The sequence below is a fragment of the Danio rerio genome, chromosome 23, assembly GCF_052040795.2.
Source record: "Danio rerio strain M-AB ecotype USA chromosome 23, GRCz13ab, whole genome shotgun sequence".
Taxonomy (NCBI): domain Eukaryota; kingdom Metazoa; phylum Chordata; class Actinopteri; order Cypriniformes; family Danionidae; genus Danio; species Danio rerio.
Genome location: NC_141043.1, coordinates 7,053,759 through 7,074,230, shown reverse-complemented (window position 1 = coordinate 7,074,230; position 20,472 = coordinate 7,053,759). Strand labels below are relative to the sequence as shown.

The 20,472-nt window shown below is 37.1% G+C and overlaps 1 protein-coding gene across 1 annotated transcript; it reads right to left on the bottom strand.

The window, feature by feature from the left end:
* Positions 1-1,062: 1,062 nt before the first annotated feature.
* Positions 1,063-20,236, bottom strand: LOC101885029 (NUAK family SNF1-like kinase 1). The gene is made up of 7 exons (XM_087306532.1): positions 19,229-20,236; positions 12,696-12,816; positions 12,450-12,601; positions 9,553-9,618; positions 7,073-7,192; positions 4,209-4,341; positions 1,063-2,129 (listed from the first exon to the last, which is right to left on the bottom strand). Exons 1-7 carry the CDS (start codon positions 19,403-19,405, stop codon positions 1,540-1,542), a joined length of 1,359 nt encoding a protein of 452 aa, XP_087162658.1. The 5' UTR covers positions 19,406-20,236; the 3' UTR covers positions 1,063-1,539.
* Between the last annotated feature and the right edge of the window lie 236 nt (positions 20,237-20,472).

Below are 20,472 nucleotides of genomic sequence, written 5' to 3'. Positions count from 1 at the left end.
ATAACTCGGAATTGCAACTTTATTTCTGAAAATTCTGACTTTATAACTCTGAATTGTGAGTTTATTTCTCAGACTTTTGATTTTATAACTCTGAATTGCAACTTTATTTCTCAAAATCCTGACTTAATAACTCTGAATTGTGAGTTTATTTCTATGTTTGAATTGTGAATACTTGGAATAAAAAGTCAAAATTTGTAATTTATAACTCATAAAATCAGGATGTTGAGAAATAAAGCCGCAATTCTGAGCGATAAGTTCAAAATTTTGACTTTTTTTAATCAAAGAATTCACAATTCTGAGTTATAAAGTCAAACATCTGAGAAACAAACTCACAATTCTGAGTTATAAAGTCAAACATCTGAGAAACAAACTCACAATTCTGAGTTATAAAGTCAGGATTTTGAGAAATAAAGTCGCAGTTCTAACTCAGAATTGCAACATTTTTTCTTAGAATTTTGACTTTATAACTCAGAATTGCGAATTCCGAGTTTCAATACATTTTTTTTAAATTATTATTATTATTCAGAGGCGGGAATGGGCTTCAATAGGTTTTACATTCTTTCAAACAACAACAAAAAACAAGAACGGCAGTATATATATGAGCTGTTTATGACAAGACTTTACAATAATGTTTAATTAATTACCATTATGCTGTAAGGTTCATTTTAACTGACCCTTAGCTAACATTTATATGAGGAATATATTTGTACAGAATTTCTTAATCATTATTCATGTTAGTTCACAATTAAAATATGTATTATCAAGCAGAAATGAACACTAATCGGAAAACATTAAGTGCTATAGATGTAGTTTATTGTTTATGTTAAATGAAAACTTTTTGTAAAATAAGAACTATGAACAACAGTATTTTTAGAAACTAACATTAACCTACATGAATGCTATATAAAGGGCTGTTTATGCCATCATTTTCATCTAAAATTAGAAATCTTAAGTGTTTGCATTCATGTACACAAGCACTTCTAGAATTGCAGGTACATTTTTTTTAATGAGTAATAAGAGAAAAACAAATAATAATGTCATGTAATGAAATCCTGGAAGGTATAGAGGCATATTATTTAATATATTAATTATTTGTCAACTGTTACTGTGATATTTCACTTTTTAAAAACAATAATATAATGAAAATTCAGCTTTAAGACAATCTTTATGCATCTGGTTTGAGGTTAGAATCTTAAGCTAAAGCACAAAATGATGGTGGCTCTGTTACTGTCAACTGTTATAGATGAAAATAACATAAATTAGTAACAGAATGAAATTGTATAAATAACGGATTAAGTTTACTGTACATTATCAATTTTTTTAAAGGAAAAATTATGGAAAAAGCTTAATGTACCCACAATTCTGGAATGTAACACATAATAAATGTTTTGTGGGCCAAAAAAGTGAGTAAACCTTTAAATAACATTATACATTGTCCTGTTATTGTCTCAATTTAACTACAAAAATGTGAATTAGGGAAAATGCTATCTAATGCCAAAATGAATGTTTACTAGTAATTCAATTTCACTGTCTTCATAGTCAGCATCCCTTACCAAAATATCTATTCTGGGGAAACTCCAGTCCTGTAGACTCCTGTATTTTCCGCAGGGAGATCTTGATCTCAAACTCCATCTCCTGCTGTTCTCCTCCATCACAGACATAGCTAGGTTTGCTGAAACCATATGACCATGTAGGAGCCAATGTGTTTGGAGAAACACCGGAGAACTTTCCGTTACACTTAAGTATACCCTTCCTCCTCCTACCGTTATCTGTGCCTATTCTGTCCATGTCTTCACTGGTTCCAGTAAACCCAGACCTGTCTGTATACTCAACCTGAGTGTAGCGCTTCTTTAGGATGCCCTTCTTTGGATGTTTCATGGGCTGGTTGTGGGTAGACGATTCAATGGCTGACAGCAGAAAAGAGTTGCTGTTTGTGGCGAACGCCCTTTCCTTTGGTTTCTTCCTGGGTAATGTGGAGGCACACGGTTTACTCTCTGTGAATCTTGAGAATGCTGTATCTGGGAGTCTGGGACGGTTTAGGTTCAGCCACCAGTGGCTGGCAATGTCTTCAACAGTGGCCCGGTCTTCTACTTTCACTGTGAGCATCCATTCGATCAATGAACAGGCCTCTGTAAGAAGAATCATGGCAAATCTTCACTCGTGGTGTTATTTTGGTGGACAGATACTCAAATAAACTGTTTGATGAATGAAATAGCACTAAAAAGGGGTTAATTGGATTGCAATCATGGGAAGACCACTTTAAGTATTGGATAATGTACATCCAGGTGGTTGTTATCGCAGAATAAAGCCAGATAAGCTGTTGTATAAGACTGAAGGGCTTTATTCTGCGATAACAACCGCCTGGATGTACATTATCCATTACTTAAAGTAGTTCCCCCATGATTACAATCCAATTAACCACTTTCAGTGCTATTTCATTTATCAGTTTGAGTATCTGTCCACCAAAATAACACCATGCTGTTGTATAAGAGTGAAGGGCTGTATTTTGTAAAAAAAAAAATTTGTAGTACCGCCTGAATGTATTTTATCCCACTTTTTCAACCCAGGCTCATTCTGAAAACGTAGTCCCGTGGACGTTTCTGGAGACCGCAAAACACGCTCCGGGAGGTACGTATGGCTGCATTTAATTTTTTTAAGTGAACGATTCGGGGCGGTATGGCGCTGTTCCCTTTCGCGCTGACCGTTTACCTCCGTGTGGAGGGCTTTCTCTCCGCAACCAGTTTGTCCAGTCAGCTCATCGTGTACGTCGGCAGACTTCAGATGCAGAGAGGAGGAGTTGACCACAGCAACCGGGTTCGAGTCCGGGGACGAGCGGTTCCAGAAATCAGGTAAGACAAAAACAGAATCCAAAAAATAAAGTGAGCGAGTTCATAACAGGGTGAGAACGTGGTGAAATCAGACGAGGGCTTTTCTTTTTCTAGACGGCTTTTCTAAATTGTTGCTTGGGTTTAGGGAAGTGAGTGGACAGGCGGGTCAATCGGTAAAATTGGTTGGGTTTAGGTAAGGAGGAGGGTGGGTCAGCCGATTGGCCGGTCGCACAGTCAATCATTCAGTGCCTCTGGTGGGTTCATGCGAGAACAGCGCGGGCGCGAACGGCACTCACGAGAGACATTTGAGATACAAAAAAGCGCACACAGCGGCCTCTTACAAATTCGCGAAAACAAAAACTGCAAAAATACGTACCTCCCGGGACGTATTTCGCCGTCTCCAGAAACGTCCACGGGACTACGTTTTCAGAATGAGCCTGGGTTGCACTTTTTACATGGTTACTTGCCACAGAAGGTAAAACTTGGACATTGTTCTGAGCCATTTACTTTATTAATTATTTAATTAAAGGGAAAACAGACTGAATGGAGCATACACTAACCTACACTTAATTCAGTCACAAGATGATGCCAAACAGTCTAAAACAGTGCTGTGACAGACAAGTATATAAATATGGATATTCATTGATGATCAAGGTGGTTTTACGTAAGTACTCAGATGAGGTTGCATTATTAGATTGAGCAGTTGTTATCTCAGAATAACATACCTTGGAATGGTGCGACTGACCAATCCAAATCAAGTATTCCAGACAGCCATATGATAAGCAACCGCTTAAATGTACATTTTCCCAATTAGTTACTTGTCACAAGACTAAACAATTAGACACAAAACATTGATTTGAGCGGAATAATTTACTAATTCTTTAATTAATCGTAAAGCTGAGAGAAACAATCTAGACTATAAAACTTACATATTACTCAGTGGCAAGATGGCGCCAAACAGTCAACCGCAGTAGTGTGACAGATAAGCATATGATACTTACTTTAGTCATAAATATGATAAGTTACTTTAGTCATTAACAGTCAAGATGATTTGTAGTAGTTGGATGAGCCTGTATTATTAGTTATAGAATAACATGGACAGTCGCGATCAATAAGAAACGAGTATAATATATATACTTATATAGTCCCTAAGGATCAAATGCCCCTTCAAGTATAATAATACCAGTATTTTTGTGGGGGAAATTGGCTCAAATGGCACATAAATCACACAGAATGAAGACATTTTGAAAATGCAGATTATTTCCATTGAGGTTTGGGATTAGTGGTAGGGTTAAGGGTAGGAGGCAGGATATAATATACAATCATTTAATCTATGGGAAGTCCCCAAAAGATAGCTGTGCTAGTGTGTATAAATCTCACCTGATGGGATATTTGGGGTCTTGTATAGTCCATGGCGGATCTGCTCTTTAAGGATGCTGTAATTTGTACCGTCAAATGGCATTGAGCCATAAACCAGAGCATATAACAGCACACCAAGAGACCAGCAGTCCACCTGAGACATGAACAGAGCATTTGAATGCAGAGTTATTTGTTTTGTTTTTACTGTTCAGATGGTTGGATTTAAAGTATTAAATGCCCCTGTGAACAACAAGCTGCATTTGCTCAAAACTTCAATTCTTAAAGTCCCCCTAAAATGCTGTTAAAGTTTAGTAGTTTTGTTTTGAAAGTCTCCTACAATAGATTAACATGTGAGGTCAGAAAAACGCTTGTGATTTCTTGTATGCACTACAGCATCAGCTCTTTTTTCTCAGTGTCTGAAATGGTTGGTTTAAGGATCTGTGAACTCCACCTTTGTCTGTTATGACTTTATCATTTTATATGTACTAAGAATATATGCACTTTTAATCTAAATCACAGCAGTGTTAATTGTTGCTGTCAAATGTAGTCCTTTCAAATTTTTTTCATTTTTTTCAAATTTTGAATAAGCAAAAAAGTAAACCAATCAAAGCAGTGGGCATTACACTTTGAGTACAATCTGCCACACATATTAAAACAATAGCTGGGTTTCCATCACCCTGTGTTAAAGGGCCAGGACACCCCCCACTTTCGGTTCAGGTCCACCTCAGAATTTATTCAAAAGATGCATCAGAGTGGGCGTGGAGCTCCGCGAGCAAAGGGCAGGAGTGGGCGTGGCCAGCAGAGCAGGGGAGAAGGAGGGGAGCGAACAAGTGTTGTCAGTCAGTTTACAAAGTGAGACACGAACCATGAGGAGGCCCATGATTTTATAGTTTACAAAGTTAATATGCAAAGAAATAAACAGTAATTTAATGCCCTGCTACATTTATAATTTCATATACAGATAACAACAATTTATATCATTATAAAGATAATCGTGTTCATATAAACACTAAATGAGGACTTTTCCCTCAATCCCCGGGTCTGAATGCAGACTCAGTGCACAGCTCTCTTGTCCTGTCTATTTCAACCATTAGCCCTGCTGGTAATATGAAGGGGTTAGGCAAACACAGCAGCACGGCGATGTGTCTAAATGTGAACGAACTCTTGATAGAAGACAACGTCCGCCATTCTCCGATTCTCGTACTGCTCTCCCGACATAAATGCTTGCAGCACACATAACTTTGCTGTATCGGCCCTGACAGGATCGCGGGGAAAAACATTTAACAAACCCCTCGAATAATGGAAACAAACACATACGACTCTTTATGAACAGCTAAATACTGTGTGCTGTATCTCACCCAGTCATCAGCTATGAATAATAATGAGAAATCAACGTGTCATCTTTGCACTTGCCGTTTTTGCACTACGTCGGCGATTTTGATCCCGCCCCTAAAATCATTTTAAACCCGAAAGCTGAAATTAGCTGACAAAAGCTCAAAATTACCCAGTTTTACCCAAAATTAAAGCTAACAGGTGCTAACATTGTCTTAACTGTTGCTCAACACGCACAAATCTGTTAAAATCTCAACAACAAAAAAAGTACTCGAGGGTTTTGTGAACCTTTGAAGCAAATTTTGAAGCATCACATGAGAAACAAGTAATGGAAATGCTACATTTCAAATAAAAAATCCCTTAATTAGCTTTTTGTTTTATTTAAGATTTTTAATTTAAGCTTTTTTTGTTAAATTTTTTTACTTAATTGAAGTTTTTATGCTCACTTGACGTGGTTTTTGGTGCAACAATGATAATGTGAATAATGGGAGAGTGAATTGCATTTGCTAAATAAACTCTGATGTAGCGAACATGACTCCATTATGCTTGCCTTGTTTATGGTTGGTTGCTAGGTTACCAATACAATAGTCAGCTCCTCTATCAACTTCATGGAAATGCACCTAATTTGCCTTTGGCGTTTTTTCTTTTTTGCAAACTTTGAAAGATGGGCCTCCAGTAAGGATGAAAACCTGGCCAATGTGATGTGGAGGGTCAGAACAGAAACGGAAAGAAACAGAAGAACTGAGGGTGAGTACATTAAGGATGCACAATATTTATTTGGTAAATTATTGGGTAACATGAGTAAAAATGAATAATAAAATCTGATAACAATAGCTGATAAAGTGTGCTTGCTGGTAGATTAAAAAAGAAAAAAGAAAATTAATGATTTAATAAAAGTTCAATCTGAATACATGACTAAGGAACTAAATTTGTCTAAGGGATTTATCAACCAACATGAAACAAACAAAATTACAAACAAAATAACAGTACTACTAGTAGACTAATGTAGGGGATAGAGAAAGAGTGTATAGGGGTGCTTTCAATACAGCGTACAGTTGAAGTCAGAACTATTATTTCCAATAATATTTTTTCTTCTGATGAAAGACTTTTTTTGTTTTATTTCGATGAAATTTCAATTTTTTTTAAACCATTTTGAGGTCAATATTATTAACCCCCTCAAGGGATATTGTTTTTTTAATTGTCTACAGAACAAACCACTGTTATACAATGACTTGCCTAATTACCTTAACTGATTAACCAAGTTAAGCCGTTAAATTGCACATTAAGCTGAATAGTAGTATTTAAAAAAATATCTAGTCAAATAATGTTCTGTCATCATGGCAAATATAAAAGAAATCAGTTATTAGAAATTAGTCATTTAAACTACTGTGTTTAGAAATGTGTTGGAAAAAAAAATCTTCTTTTCTTAAAACACAAATTGGGAGTAAATATACAGGGGGCGAATAATTTAGGAGGACTAGTAATTCTGATTTCAACGAACACACATTTGTATCTAAAGAGTAATCAGACAAACAGGTGTGGTGGATTGTCACCTCAGGGCCGTGGTATGGCAGTCCATTGATGATCTCTGGTGATGCGTACAGTGGACTCCCACAGAAAGTGTCCAGACACCGGCCTCTCATGTAGCGGTTGGACAAGCCGAAATCAGCTAACTGTAACAAACACAGCGTGCTCAGATAAATCAGCTCTGCATTTTAAAATGGGTCACCTACTTCTATTTATTTCATGGAATCTATTTCCGATTCACAGAGGATGTGCAAAAATAGCAGAATTTCATATAAAAGGAGGTTAATTTCAAAGTACAATTACAAAGTACAGCTGCTGAGATGAACATATTTGCAGCACACTTGAGTGAAATCATTTCTTTTAAGATCTTTAAAAATACTTCTTGGATGTAAAAGTCTATGCTGAATTGCTTCCAACTAATGTGTGATAATGTAAATTGTGCTCAAATATGAATAAAACACATCTGTCATTCAGAATCGGCAATCTAGTGGGAGAAAATAAAATCCATGGACCTAAAGTACATTGTGTGGGTCTAAATAATATGTTGATATTTTCCTTTAGAGCAATAATGATTAGATTATTAAGTTAAGATTAAGTTCCATGAAGATATTTTGTAAATTTCTTAGTGTAAATATATCGAAACTTTTTTTTGATCCCTCAGATTGCAGATATTAAATTATTTGTATCTCTTTTAAAATAGTGTCTTTTAACAAGTTATACATCTACATATTTTTTTTTTTTGGCTCAAGATGATTTAGTTTTAAAAATTGTGTGGGTGTTTCCCACTGAAAGTTTTACACAATGCTGGGTTATGACAAACACTGTAAAACATTAGCGGGGGTTAGGGCTGGGTTATTCAATCCAGTTGGTTTTCGTGCACAAAACCTTTTCTAGTAATCCTCAAGCACGTGCTTTTAGATGGAGCAGAGTTTACTACACAGAGTTGTATTACATGTATAAGCTATGCAAAAAGTATCATTCAAAATTCGAATTTAATTTAATCAAGTGGTAAATGACATCAGGATAATAGTTCTGTGATAATAACAGCTTCATCTTCTCGATGAACTATATCTATAGTAAAAGCTGCACATGAAATTCCGACATATAATAATCGATTTTTACTTTAAACTCACTTCAAAAATGCAGTTGAACATTTGAACTGAATAAATCATATTTGTAAATTCATTCATTAATTCATTTATTCATTTGTTAATTTTCTTTTTGGCTTATTCTCTTTATTAATACGCCACAGTGGAATGAACCGCCAACTTATCCAGCACGTTTTTACACAGCGGATGTCCTTCCAGCCGCAACCTCTCTCTGGGTAAATAATTGTTAATAATTTAAAATAAATCGATTTAAACTTCATTTATCGCCAAGCCCGATGGATTAATTTGCGGTTCAATGTGCTGTGGCAACCCCTAATAAAAAGCAGAGACTAAGCCAAAGGAAAAAAGAGTGAGATTTAGTTTCACCCAGATGTCATTTTTTTTGTCATGGAAATTTTCTATCTTTCTCAAAAGAATCAAACCAGATCAAAATAGTTAGAGGGAAAAAAATCCTGCACAGTTCCACCTAGATATGTTATTTCTGAACCGTTTGGTCAAAAATCACAATTCTCAATTCATTATAAATCTGTTATGAATTAAAATTTTCTCTGAAAATCTACTTCAATTCAAATCTCCGTCTAATTCCACCAAGCATTTTGGGTAGAATTTCATTTAAGGTAGCATCATCTTTAGACCATGCTTTACAAAACATATGATTTTGCATCAATATATATATATATATATATATATATATATATATATATATATATATATATATATATATATATATATATATATATATATATATATATATATATATGTTGATGGCATGATGCCAAACATCTCAAAATTACCCATACAAACGTTACATGATCAGTTTCAATCATATTACTAGTGGCTTTATTTACCATTTTGACTAACTTTCTTAAAATATCTTTAATTGTTCATTTTTGCTATAGATGTGAGTTTCCATGTCATACTTACATCCAACACTTTTTTTATTTAGTGGCTAATATGTGTTCATTTCTACATTTTAATATAATTTACTCATTCTATAATGACGGTTGAGTTTAAAGGTGGGGTTTGTGGACATTCTACCTTTAAAAATATAACAACCTTCCTTTAAAAAATAAACCTTTTTGTAAAAATGAAATCATACAAATTCATAAAAATCAGCCACTTCTTTGCAAATACACAGAATAGTTGCATTTCATCATGAGATCAGGCTGTTACAATTTCATTCTATCTCTATTTTTCTTGGCCCCTTAATTGCCGCTTGCAGCAATATTTGTTGTAATAATCTGTTTAGAGTATATATATATATATATATATATATATATATATATATGTAGTTTGATCCCCTGCACCTAATACCTAAATGCAAAACAACTGGTCTCTATAAATTTATGCTAATGAACAAATTAATTTCTTAGTCAGTTTGCATTAGGACCATTTACCTTCACAGTTAAGTCTTTGTCCAGAAGTATATTCTCCAGTTTGAGGTCTCGATGAACCACACCATTCTGAAGAACAACAAGAGGTTTTATATTATACAAAAAAACTAAATGTAAACCCAAACTATATAATAAATACATTTATGTATACATGCAGGCGACGCAGTGGCGCAGTAGGTAGTGCTGTTGCCTCACAGCAAGAAGGTCAGTGGGTCGCTGGTTAGAGCTTCTGCGTTTCTGTGTGGAGTTTGCATGTTCTCCCTGCGTTCTCGTGCGTTTCCTCTGGGTGTTTCCTTTGGACTGTACCGCAGTTCAAAGACATGCGGTACAGGTGAATTGGGTAGTCTAAATTGTCCGTAGTGTATGAGTGTGTGTGTGTGTGTGTGTGTGTGTGTGGATGGATGTTTCCCAGAGATGGGTTGCGGCTGGAAGGGCATTTGCTGCGTAAAAACGTGCGTAAAAACGTGCTGGATAAGTTGGCTGTTTATTCCGCTGTGGCGACCCCGGATTAATAAAGCCAACAAGAAAATGAATGAATGAATGAATGAATGAATGAATGTATGTATACGTGCTGAATTATTATATTTGGATGCGATTGATCAAAATCGAATTGCAATCGGGATTTGAAATGTTGCGATTAGCTTATGAAAGATATTTGTATTTAATTTTTCCCATTCAGAACAAAAGCGTGACTGCCGTCTGTGTGTAACAGTCTTACTAGCCAACTGATTGAAGACACATTCGTTCTGCCCAATCAGAATTGTACAACTGGACTAAGTGGAAAACAATAAAAAACAAACAAGCATGAAAGTCCGAACGAGTGCGGGATGATGAAATTTGCTGCTTCAGAAGCATTAACAGACAAATAAATATCAGTGAAAAACAGCACTTTGGTAATATGGTAATATTGTGACTTCAAAGTCACAGACACCAAACAAAAAAAACAGGTTATTTGTAAGAGCTGTCACAGAATTGTTGCCACATCACAAGGAAATACAACAACCAGCACCTAAGTGAAGTTTATTTATAAACTAATTCCGAAAGGATCACGTGCTTATGATTGCTAGCGGCTAGATCCGCATTATCCAATTCACAATGCTCCAATCAGACGACTCCTAAACTGTTACAAATACCCTGGGTTATATTCCACTGCTATCTTCGTTTTGAAGAAACCCCCCTTCCACCCCTACTCCTCCTCCTCCTTCCTATGGGTGACACGGTGGCCCAGTGCTTAGCACTGTTGCCTCACAGCAAGAGCGTTTCTGGTTCCAGGCTTTACCAAACCAGCAGACGTTTCGGTGCGGAGTTTGCACTTTATCCCTGTGCTCACATGGGTTTCCCCCGGGTTCCCTAGGTTCCTCCCACCGTCCAAAAACTAACAAAACTAACAAAAACAAATTAAGTCAATTGACTAATCTAAATCAGCACCATAGACATGCTTCTAGTATGTAGTTGTCTCCCAAGATCACTTACTGTTCATTGGTTACTACAGCAGGGGAGTTCTCGAGATCCTGAGCTCAAACTCCCCTCCCACCTTGCAACAGGAGGGAGCCCTGGGCTCAAGGATCTTATGAGCTCACGCCTCTCTCCCAGGACAGCATAACAAACAAGCTTCATAATCAATCATCAGCTAAGTGTGAACTCTTGAAATGCACCACAGGTGGCTGAATGAGAAGTTTTGCCAATGATACTCAATCTAGTAAATGTTGGATTAAGGTAATATGTTTTCACTTTTTTTAACTACACTTACTGCAGTAAGAAGCTATGATACAGACTATTAAGCTGAAACTTGACTTTAAATTTAAATCACAACTGCAACGTCTGTCCGAAAAATCGCCATTAGATATTTTCCCTAAATCGCACAGCCCAATTTGAAGAGCAAAATCCGGATCACATCGAAAAGATGTTACTACACTATGAGAATACTACTCCAATAATTATTGTAATTTACAACCACCATTATAATTATTGTTTTTGGAGTGCCCTAATTTTTGTTGTTTTTAATATGGCTCATATTGTCAAACATTTATCACGGAAAGTTCTTATAATGCTTTCTAGGTGATGCATGCAATAAGAAACAGCCAACCCAAGCTCATTCTGGAAACGTAGCGTGATTTACGTGGCCGGAGGTACGTGCGGCCGCGTTTAGTTTTTTTCGAGCGAACGCTACGGGGCGGTGTGGCGCCGCTCCACTCCTCCTCTCCGCGCTCGCCGGCCGACGGCTCGCCTCCGAGTGGAGGGCTTTCCCGATGCAACCAGTTTGTCCGCTTAGCTCACAGCGTTGCGTCGGCGGAGCGGAGGCCCCGGAGGAGGAGGAGGAGCTGGCCGCGGGGACGACAACCGGGATCGAGTCTGGGGAATAGCGGTTCTAGAAATCAGGTAAGATGAAAAACAGAATCCGAAAAATAAGGGCGAGAACGCGGCGGGATCCGAAAACGTGGTCGAAATCGAAGACGAGGGCTTTTTTTTTCTTTTTTTCTGGACGGCTTTTGCAAACCGTCGCTCGGGTTTAGGGAAGGAGGAGGAGGAAGAAAAGGAGGGCGGCCGGGTCTGAGCAGCCTCTCGCGGATCCACAAAAAACAAAAAACGCACGAATACGTACCTCCAGGGACGTAACTCGCGGTCTGCAGAAATGTCCGCAGGGCTACGTTTCCACAATGAGCCCGGGTTGGAAACAGCAACTATTTTATTTTAATAAAAATGTAGAAGTAAAACATTCTGATAATCATTTAGGTGTCAAACTAAATAAAAAAATACAATATCTATATTTAAAAAAAATTATATAGCATATTAAACAATTATATATTCGCATTTAGGTACATTCAGCTGGTAAAATGTTGATAAAACTAAATAACATTAGTAATACATTTCATAGCATTTTGAGATGAATTATCACTTACCTGATGGCAGTAATGCACAGCAGAGGTGATCTGTCTGAAGAAGTGTCTGGCCTCATCCTCCGAAAGTCTCTGTTTGTCCTGAATGTATTCATACAGCTCCCCTCCACTCGCATACTCCATCACCATCACTATCCTCTCTCTGCTCTCAAACACTGAACACACAATGCTTCATTCATATTTTGCTTTATTAACCTCAGCATTGGCATTATTACACATTCACGCAGTGGGATTGTTCATGTGATTTACCCTCATACAGTCGGATGATATTTGGGTGCACCAGAGAAGAGGTGATTTCAATTTCTCTCTGGATGTGAGCTCTGTCCAGATCATTCCTCAGTCTCTCTTTTCTAATGGATTTAATAGCCACCTGAAACACACAAGGTAAACAAACACGTTATTAAATCATACTGGTCAATGATGTGATGCTCTTTACTTTATTCAAACACTACATTAAATCTGTTTTGTAAATTAAAACCTAAGCTAATGTATAATATTGTTGGAAAGTTTAAAAAATGAGGTTTGCTGTTTGTTTAAATTACTTATTTAAAATGAGCTCAAACACAATTCTCAATTTTTTTTGGAGACAACTAAATTGTTTTATGTTTAATCCACTTAACTTAATTCCTTCATGTTGTCCCAACACAAATTGATTGTGCAGAAGCCAGAATTTTTTACTGTGTAAGACTTCTGAACACAGATTTTACCACTTTTTTTTGTCAATTAAGAAGAGTAAAGGAATAAAATGCATTTACTGTCATCCTACAACCTGTGGGACTATTTATGGTTACATTTTAAAGGGGTGGTCCAGAATGTAATTTTAAGGCTTGGTTGTGTTTATAAGATGCAAAGCAATGTGTGCTCATGTTTCACTTGAAGGAAATCGCGTTATTTTTTCATATATCTCACTTTGATTATATACAGCTAATCAGCTAACATGAAAACGACTGATATATTTCCTAGTTCTTCTGAAAGCCCCGGCCTAAAGTGACTCTGATTGGTCATCGTCATAATGTGCTGCGATTCGCGGATGGGCTCCACGCCACGCCCGTACAAGCACCTGCCTCCTGCCTGCTCTCTAAAATAAAATCTGACCAGTGTCTGTAACGAGTGAAAATGGGGTGCGGCTCCTTTAAGAGAGATCATCTTTGCGTGTGTCTATGTGTGTGTTTGAATGTGTGAACTTTCTTTAGATGTGTGTAACAAGCGCATGTGCGCGGGACTTTCTTTTTCTTTTTCATTGATGATCGGATTAAGTTATTTTCTGTAATAAATCGTGAAACTGCTGAAAGAAGAATAAAGCACAAGATGTGGAATGAGACCTGTGTGAGCCTTGATTTATTTTTCTGCTGCAAAACGAGTTAGGCGAGCTTTGCTGGATTTTTTTAAACTCAACGCTTTGCACGGTGTCCTCCAGTATAAAAAAAATTCAGTTCCTATTCCTCAAAACATTGGGGGCACCATTGGTCACCAATGGAACTTTGATGTTATCTGGTAAACAAACAAAATCTTACTGAAAGCAAACTTTTTGAGATATCAACTTCAAATTTGGAAAATAATTTGTTCAGATATTTAGCTGGATTTCCTGTAGATTTTAGTTTTTCTTCAATACATGTCTATGGAGTAGCACTGCATTCATCTTTTTTATTTTATAAATGCTCTTAAATTGCTCCTAGATCACACTATTGTGTCTTTCTTTTCTTTTTCAGTCTTTTATAATACGTTTTAACACATTTAATCTGTTTTTAATAATTTTTATTATTTGTTTTTATTTTCTTATACTTGTCTTTTTTATTCTTGTTTATGTAAAGCACTTTGAATTGCCACTGTGTATGAAACGTGCTATATAAATAAACTTGCCTTGCATTAAAATAAAGTAACAGCTTTCTGATTCCCTCTGGGAAATAAACGAGCACCTGGAGGATTCCCTTGGGCGATTCCACTAGGATTTTTGTACTGTGCTGGTGTAACAGAGCCCAGCTATTGTGTGCTGTGCAGGTAAACCTCACTCCTCTGACCTCTAAAGGTCCTTGTTAGAGCAACCAACTCCCATGCGGAAGGTCACCAGTTCGATCCCAGCTCGGAGTGGGTTGGGCGGTGTAGGACTGGTGAGGTTACATTGGTGCCGTGACCCGGATGGGAGTAAGGTTTAGGGGGTGAGTGTAACAGAGGCCAGCTAGTGTGTGCTGTGCAGGTAAACCTCACTCCTCTGACCTCTAAAGGTGCTCTGGCGACTGACACTAGAGGCCATGGTCTTTAGCCTCCTTGTTAGAGCAACCGACTCCCATGCGGAAGGTCACCGGTTCGATCCCAGCTCGGAGTGGGTTGGGCAGTGTAGGACTGGTGAGGTTACACTGGCACCCAGCATACATTGCAGCATGAATGAATTAAGCACCATGGTTGAAGTTCATATCCTAAGTCTTGATGTCTGTGTGACTTTATAGTAGTTTTGTGGAAACTAATTAGATTTATCATTAATTTCTTGATAAGTGTTTGTTGAACCTCCATGGGAAGCTGTATCATATCCCAAACAATATCAAATGAAACTATTTGCAATGGCTTAATTTATAAAATACTAGAGATTATATCTGTAATGATTAAGTGCACACTGTAGAGTTTCTCATTGCCTTTCTTGCTAAAACTGATGAGTTTCAGATACACAGTTATAACAGCCATTGAAACATTAAGATAGAAGAGTAAAGGTTCAGGAGCTCAACTAAAGCAGCCTCTGATCTCCATGATGGTGAGGTCAAATGAAACATTTTCAATAAAAATTTAAACCTCTGTTAACTATCAAATATTCTTGCAGATATGAGAGAATTGAAGTCAAACTGTAATCAGTGAAGCTGCCAATGCTGTTATTTAATGGAGTTGTTTAATCCTCTGTTTTAATTCAGTTGGTTTGGCGAGTGGCTGTGTCTGTAGTTTTATTTCCTGTACTTTCCTTCAGTGATTGTGCTTGTTAACAGCAGGTGTTCATCATTCAGTCATTTGTGGTCATTCACTCTGTCTAGTGGACTAAACTAATTGATTAATTGATTGAACTAATTGATTTAGGGACTAGTGAATGAGGGTGTGTGGTGAGATTTCAGACACTGATTAGATTTTTAAAAACGCAGGTTTGATCTGTTACAGCTATTTTCCGTTTTTTTTTTTTTTACAGAAATGAGCTGTTAATCATTTCCCAGGTTTTTACTGTAGATTGTACAGACTTTTACTGTTAAAATCACAGACATTTTTTACAGTGTATGTTTGTGTGTTCTTGTTACTCTGTGGGGGCAGAGTAACAAGTAACAGTAACAGTAACAGTGAGTAACAGTGAGTAACAGTAAAATTTTGCATAGGGCACTCTTTTGGCCAGCACACATACACACGGACACGCATACGCACACACACATCAGTTCTGAGTCTTGTTTAACTGTTTGTAAACATGCCGATGTGTTTTCTTGCCTTGTTTTGCCGTGCCGTGTTAGACCCTTGCTTTGTTGTTTTGTTTATGTACGTTGTCTGCTGCATGCCTTGACCATGACTCTAGATTTGCCTGAATACATTTGTTTGCCCCTGTGTGACCGTTTCTTGCTTGCATTCAATATTGAACAAACCTGCATTTGGAAACTTCCTTGTCACTATAAACAATAAATTATCCTACATGAAACAACTCATTGAAACTCATGATTGTATGTAAAGGTCATTTATTTTTTATTATAAAAACTAAAATCTTTCCCAGAGATGGGTTGCGGCTGGAAGGGCATCTGCTGTGTAAAAATGTGGTAGATAAATTGGCGGTTCATTCCACCGTGGTGATGCCAGATTAAGGGACTAAGCCGAAGAGAAAATGAATGAATGAATGAAAAATAAAATCTGTACTATTATTTTATTATGATAACAATTATTATTATTATCAGTAGTAGTATGTTAAAGCCAACATTAGTAGCTAGAAAAAGAGTCCCTCGAATTGTTCTTTTTTAATTTCACCACAAAGGTATTGTGTAGTTTCTGGCACATGTTGAAGTCTGTAAGTGTTTTATAGCATGCAGTGAGTTTTAGGACCAGCGAACACAAAGCTCCATTGTAAGCCATTACATTTTTACAATTCCAAAATTCCTTGAAATTCATTAACTGAAGTCATGCTGTAGCTAAATAGGTAAACCATGTCATTTCCAATGGAATTTGCTCATGCTTATATAGAAACGCGTGTATAAATGTAAAGTATAAATGTATGACATATGTCACTGAAACCTCATGTCTGTGTCTGTATGGCGGCTCTGGCAATGCCATCTGGGAAGCTGCCAGGCAACTCTGACCCCAGTCTGAAGGCATAAAGAGACGCTTCGCTCCTCTGACACATGCACACACCGCCTGGCTCCTGCTGAATGCCATCAGTGTTTGTCTGCAGGAATCCCAACAATGCTTCGGCTCTCCTGGATTCCAGAATTCTTCACCTCTGAGTCCAGATGAGTGACAGAGTGAGAGAGGGGCTCAGCCGCTGCTCTAATCTGATTGGACAGCGAGATTGCTTCATTTTTTCCATTAATCCGATATGTTTTCAGGCTGTGAAAGAGTGCGGACGGCAGGCTGTGGGGGTATATCTCTTGTTAACTGACAGACTGAGCGATGAATGAGTGGTTAAGTATTTAATTAAGTGTGCTTACATACTGTAGACATGTGCGTACAAAACACAAAGCACCTACTGGAGGACCTCAAGATTTATTAACTGAGTAGACCAGCAAGGTAAAGACGTGCTGAATGACTGACACACTGTCAGACCTGAGGGAGGGATGGTGGATAGTCTTATCAGCATGGGGAAATTAAGCATTTAAACATTTCTAAGTTACAGTAATCAAAACTGAAATTAAGCCATTGGCTCTATTTAGTGATACTTACTTCAGGTCATTTTAATATTGTCTGTTCTTCCCACTCCACCGATCGTGCAAACTAACTAACGTTTGTTTTAAGAGTTCACACTTAGCTGATGAATCATTATGAAGCTTGTTTGGCATGCTGTCCCGGGAGAGAGCCCTGAGCTCTTAAGATCCTCGAGCCCGGGGCTCCCTCCTGTTTGCAGGGCGAGAGGGGAGATTGAGCTCAGGTAGATCTCGAGAACTCCCCTGCTGTAGTAGCTAATGAACAGATAGTGATTGTTCTTAAGAGATAACTACGTACTAGAAGCATGTCTATGGTGCTGATTTGAATTAGTCAATTAACTTAAGTTGCATGTTTTTGGATGGTGGGAGGAAACCGGGGAACCCGTGGGAAACTCTGCAGAGAAACGTGGGCTGGCTTGGTAAGGACTAGAACCAGTGACGTTCTTGCTGTGAGGCAATAGTGCTAACCACTGGGCCACTGTGCCACCCATCTAGGAAAAAAGGAGGAGTGGGGGTGGAAGAGGGGATTCTTTAAAACGAAGATGGCTGCTATATGGAACTTAGGGTATTTAAAGTGGCTTAGGATTTGTCTGATTGGTGAATCATAAATTGAATAAAGCACGTGATCCTCTCGAAATTAATTTATAAATAAACTTCACATTGCTGTTATAGCATAATCATTTCAATCTATTATTTTATAATAATTTTCTATTATTAAACTGTTAAACATTATATAGTCAATTAGTCCTGACAGCATATGTTTAGGTCATTGTAACTTATTAAACTAAGTTTACCTTGTTCTAACTTAATTTTATAAGTTACTCAAGCTGTTTTATTAGTTTAACATAATATCAGTTCAATTGACTCACAGGGTTTATTTAATTCGGCCAAAAAAATTTAGGCAATCAGGATTTTTTACAGTGTAGAATTATGATATGATGCTGTATTATTAACATATTATATTCATTTATAAAGTGTATCAACAATAACGTGGATATGTTTTCCTATATCAGCAGCATCTCTCAGACACACCTGAACTTGTTTCATTATGACTTCTGACATTTCATTATGTATTCAACGGTGAGACAAATTATAAGGTGCAATTTCATCGTGATCTAATTCAGAATTGAACACCAGAACTAATTAAAGCAAAATCCTGTGGTTTTAAAACTAATCAGATTTGAAACATTAAATATGATGCAATATGTATCTGAAAGTGTCAATGCATATAGCAAAATCATTCCTGCAATGATATTTAAGGTCATTCATATATTATAGCATTTTTCCCTATCTTTTGTAGTTTCGAGTTTAAACAAATCTGAAACAAAATCAATATATTGTTACTCCCTCTGGGTCCCCAGTATGGAAATCCCTGCATATTTCTTTTACATTTTTTATTTGAATCATGTTTTTATTTTACAACATTGGAATCACGTTTGTCAATTACCAATAACTCTTTATTTATTTATTTATATATATATATATATATATATATATATATATATATATATATATATATATATATATATACACATATATATATATATATATATATATATATATATATATATATATATATATATATATATATATATATATATATATTATGTAAAACCATACTAAGGTAAAATATTGTACATTGATTTAGTGTAAATATACTGCATTTCACACTGTTTTAGTGTTATCATTACAGTTAAACCCATAACATAATTTAGTTTAACTAAAATAAAATTATTCGTTGTTTCAATAATTAATTTTACTTTCTAAAACGCCGTTTATTGCTTAGAATATCAACAATAGTCATACAGATTTTTCTTATCAATGTTTGATAATGGTAAACAGCAAAAACCGCATAACATAAAAACAAAAACAAAACAATATATTTTTAGAAAAGCATATATAATCTATTTGGCTCACCGTCTTTCCATACTGTCTCTCCACCGCGCGCTTGACCTTTCCGTAGGTGCCCCTGCCCAGCGTCTCCAGCACTTCAAACCGACGCTTGAGGCTGTGTTTGTGGAGATGTTTCTTCACCCGTGATGAGGTCTGGTCCTCCGCTGTGTGTGCTTGAGCGCTGAACTGCTGGAGCTCCATTGAGAGGAGAGGTGAAGCTCACCTGTCAGCAGACAGTCGGGTTTTAATCGCTGTGTCGGGTAAGACAGATTTCCTTATATTTCCTTAGACAAACTGGTGGGAAAGAATGTCTCAAGCATCTGGTTATTATGCTGAGGACCGGCATCACTGATGGGATTTACCACATGGTGACGTGAGTATAAGGGGCGGAGCCATGCTGTCAAGCGGTGGCACGCATCAGTGCCAGCCAGACTGTAATAAACGAGACTACTGACCTCAATCCTTCCCAAAAACAATATCAGTGTAACTGCAGCTTCAATATACATTATTTGTTATTCAGAGAGAACATATATTTTTGCATGAAAAATAAGTAAATTAAGCCAGCTAATATAACTATTAGATTTTTTTTATTTAAAGCAAATAAGAACAAACAGACAAAGGTAAATTATTGTGAACTTAACACCTTAAATTTAATCCTTTAACACAGTCAGGGTTATATTAAATAACATTCTTCTCAGCTTTGTCTTTGTCCCTTTATTAATCAGGGGTTGCCACAGCGGAATGATCCACCACCTTTTCCAGTTTTATGCAGCAGGTGCCTTTCCAGCTGCAACCCATCTCTTGGAAACATCCATACACTCCCATTCACACACATACACTATGGACAATTTTAGCTAATTAGCCTAAAGCGGGTGTCTTAGGACTGTGGGGAAACTGAAGCACCCGGAGGAAACCCACACAAACACAAGGAGAACATGAAAACTCCACACAGAAATGCCAACTGAGGCAGCTGAGGCTTGAACCAGCGACCTTCTTGCTGTGGGGCGACATCGCAATACACTCTGCCACCGCACCACTATGACCAATTTAGTTTATTCAGTTCACCTATAACACATAAACCGGAGCTTCTGAAAGAAACCCCCAAGAACATAAGGGAGAACATGCAAACTCCACACAGAAATGCCAAGTGGCCCAGCCGGCACTCGAACCAGCAACCTTCTTGCTGTGAGCTATCAGTGCTAACCACTGAGCCACCATGCCATCCTAATTTAACATATTTCAAGCAAAAGTGTAACATTGACTGTTGA

Excerpts from the sequence above, each read along its gene's own strand:
- LOC101885029 (XM_087306532.1), bottom strand. The coding sequence starts at position 19,405 with ATGGAGCTCCAGCAGTTCAGCGCTCAAGCACACACAGCGGAGGACCAG. Across the intron at positions 12,602-12,695 it reads TATCATCCGACTGTATGAGG|TGTTTGAGAGCAGAGAGAGG; the intron begins GTAAATCACATG and ends TTGTGTGTTCAG. Across the intron at positions 7,193-9,552 it reads ACAAAGACTTAACTGTGAAG|TTAGCTGATTTCGGCTTGTC; the intron begins GTAAATGGTCCT and ends TGTTTGTTACAG.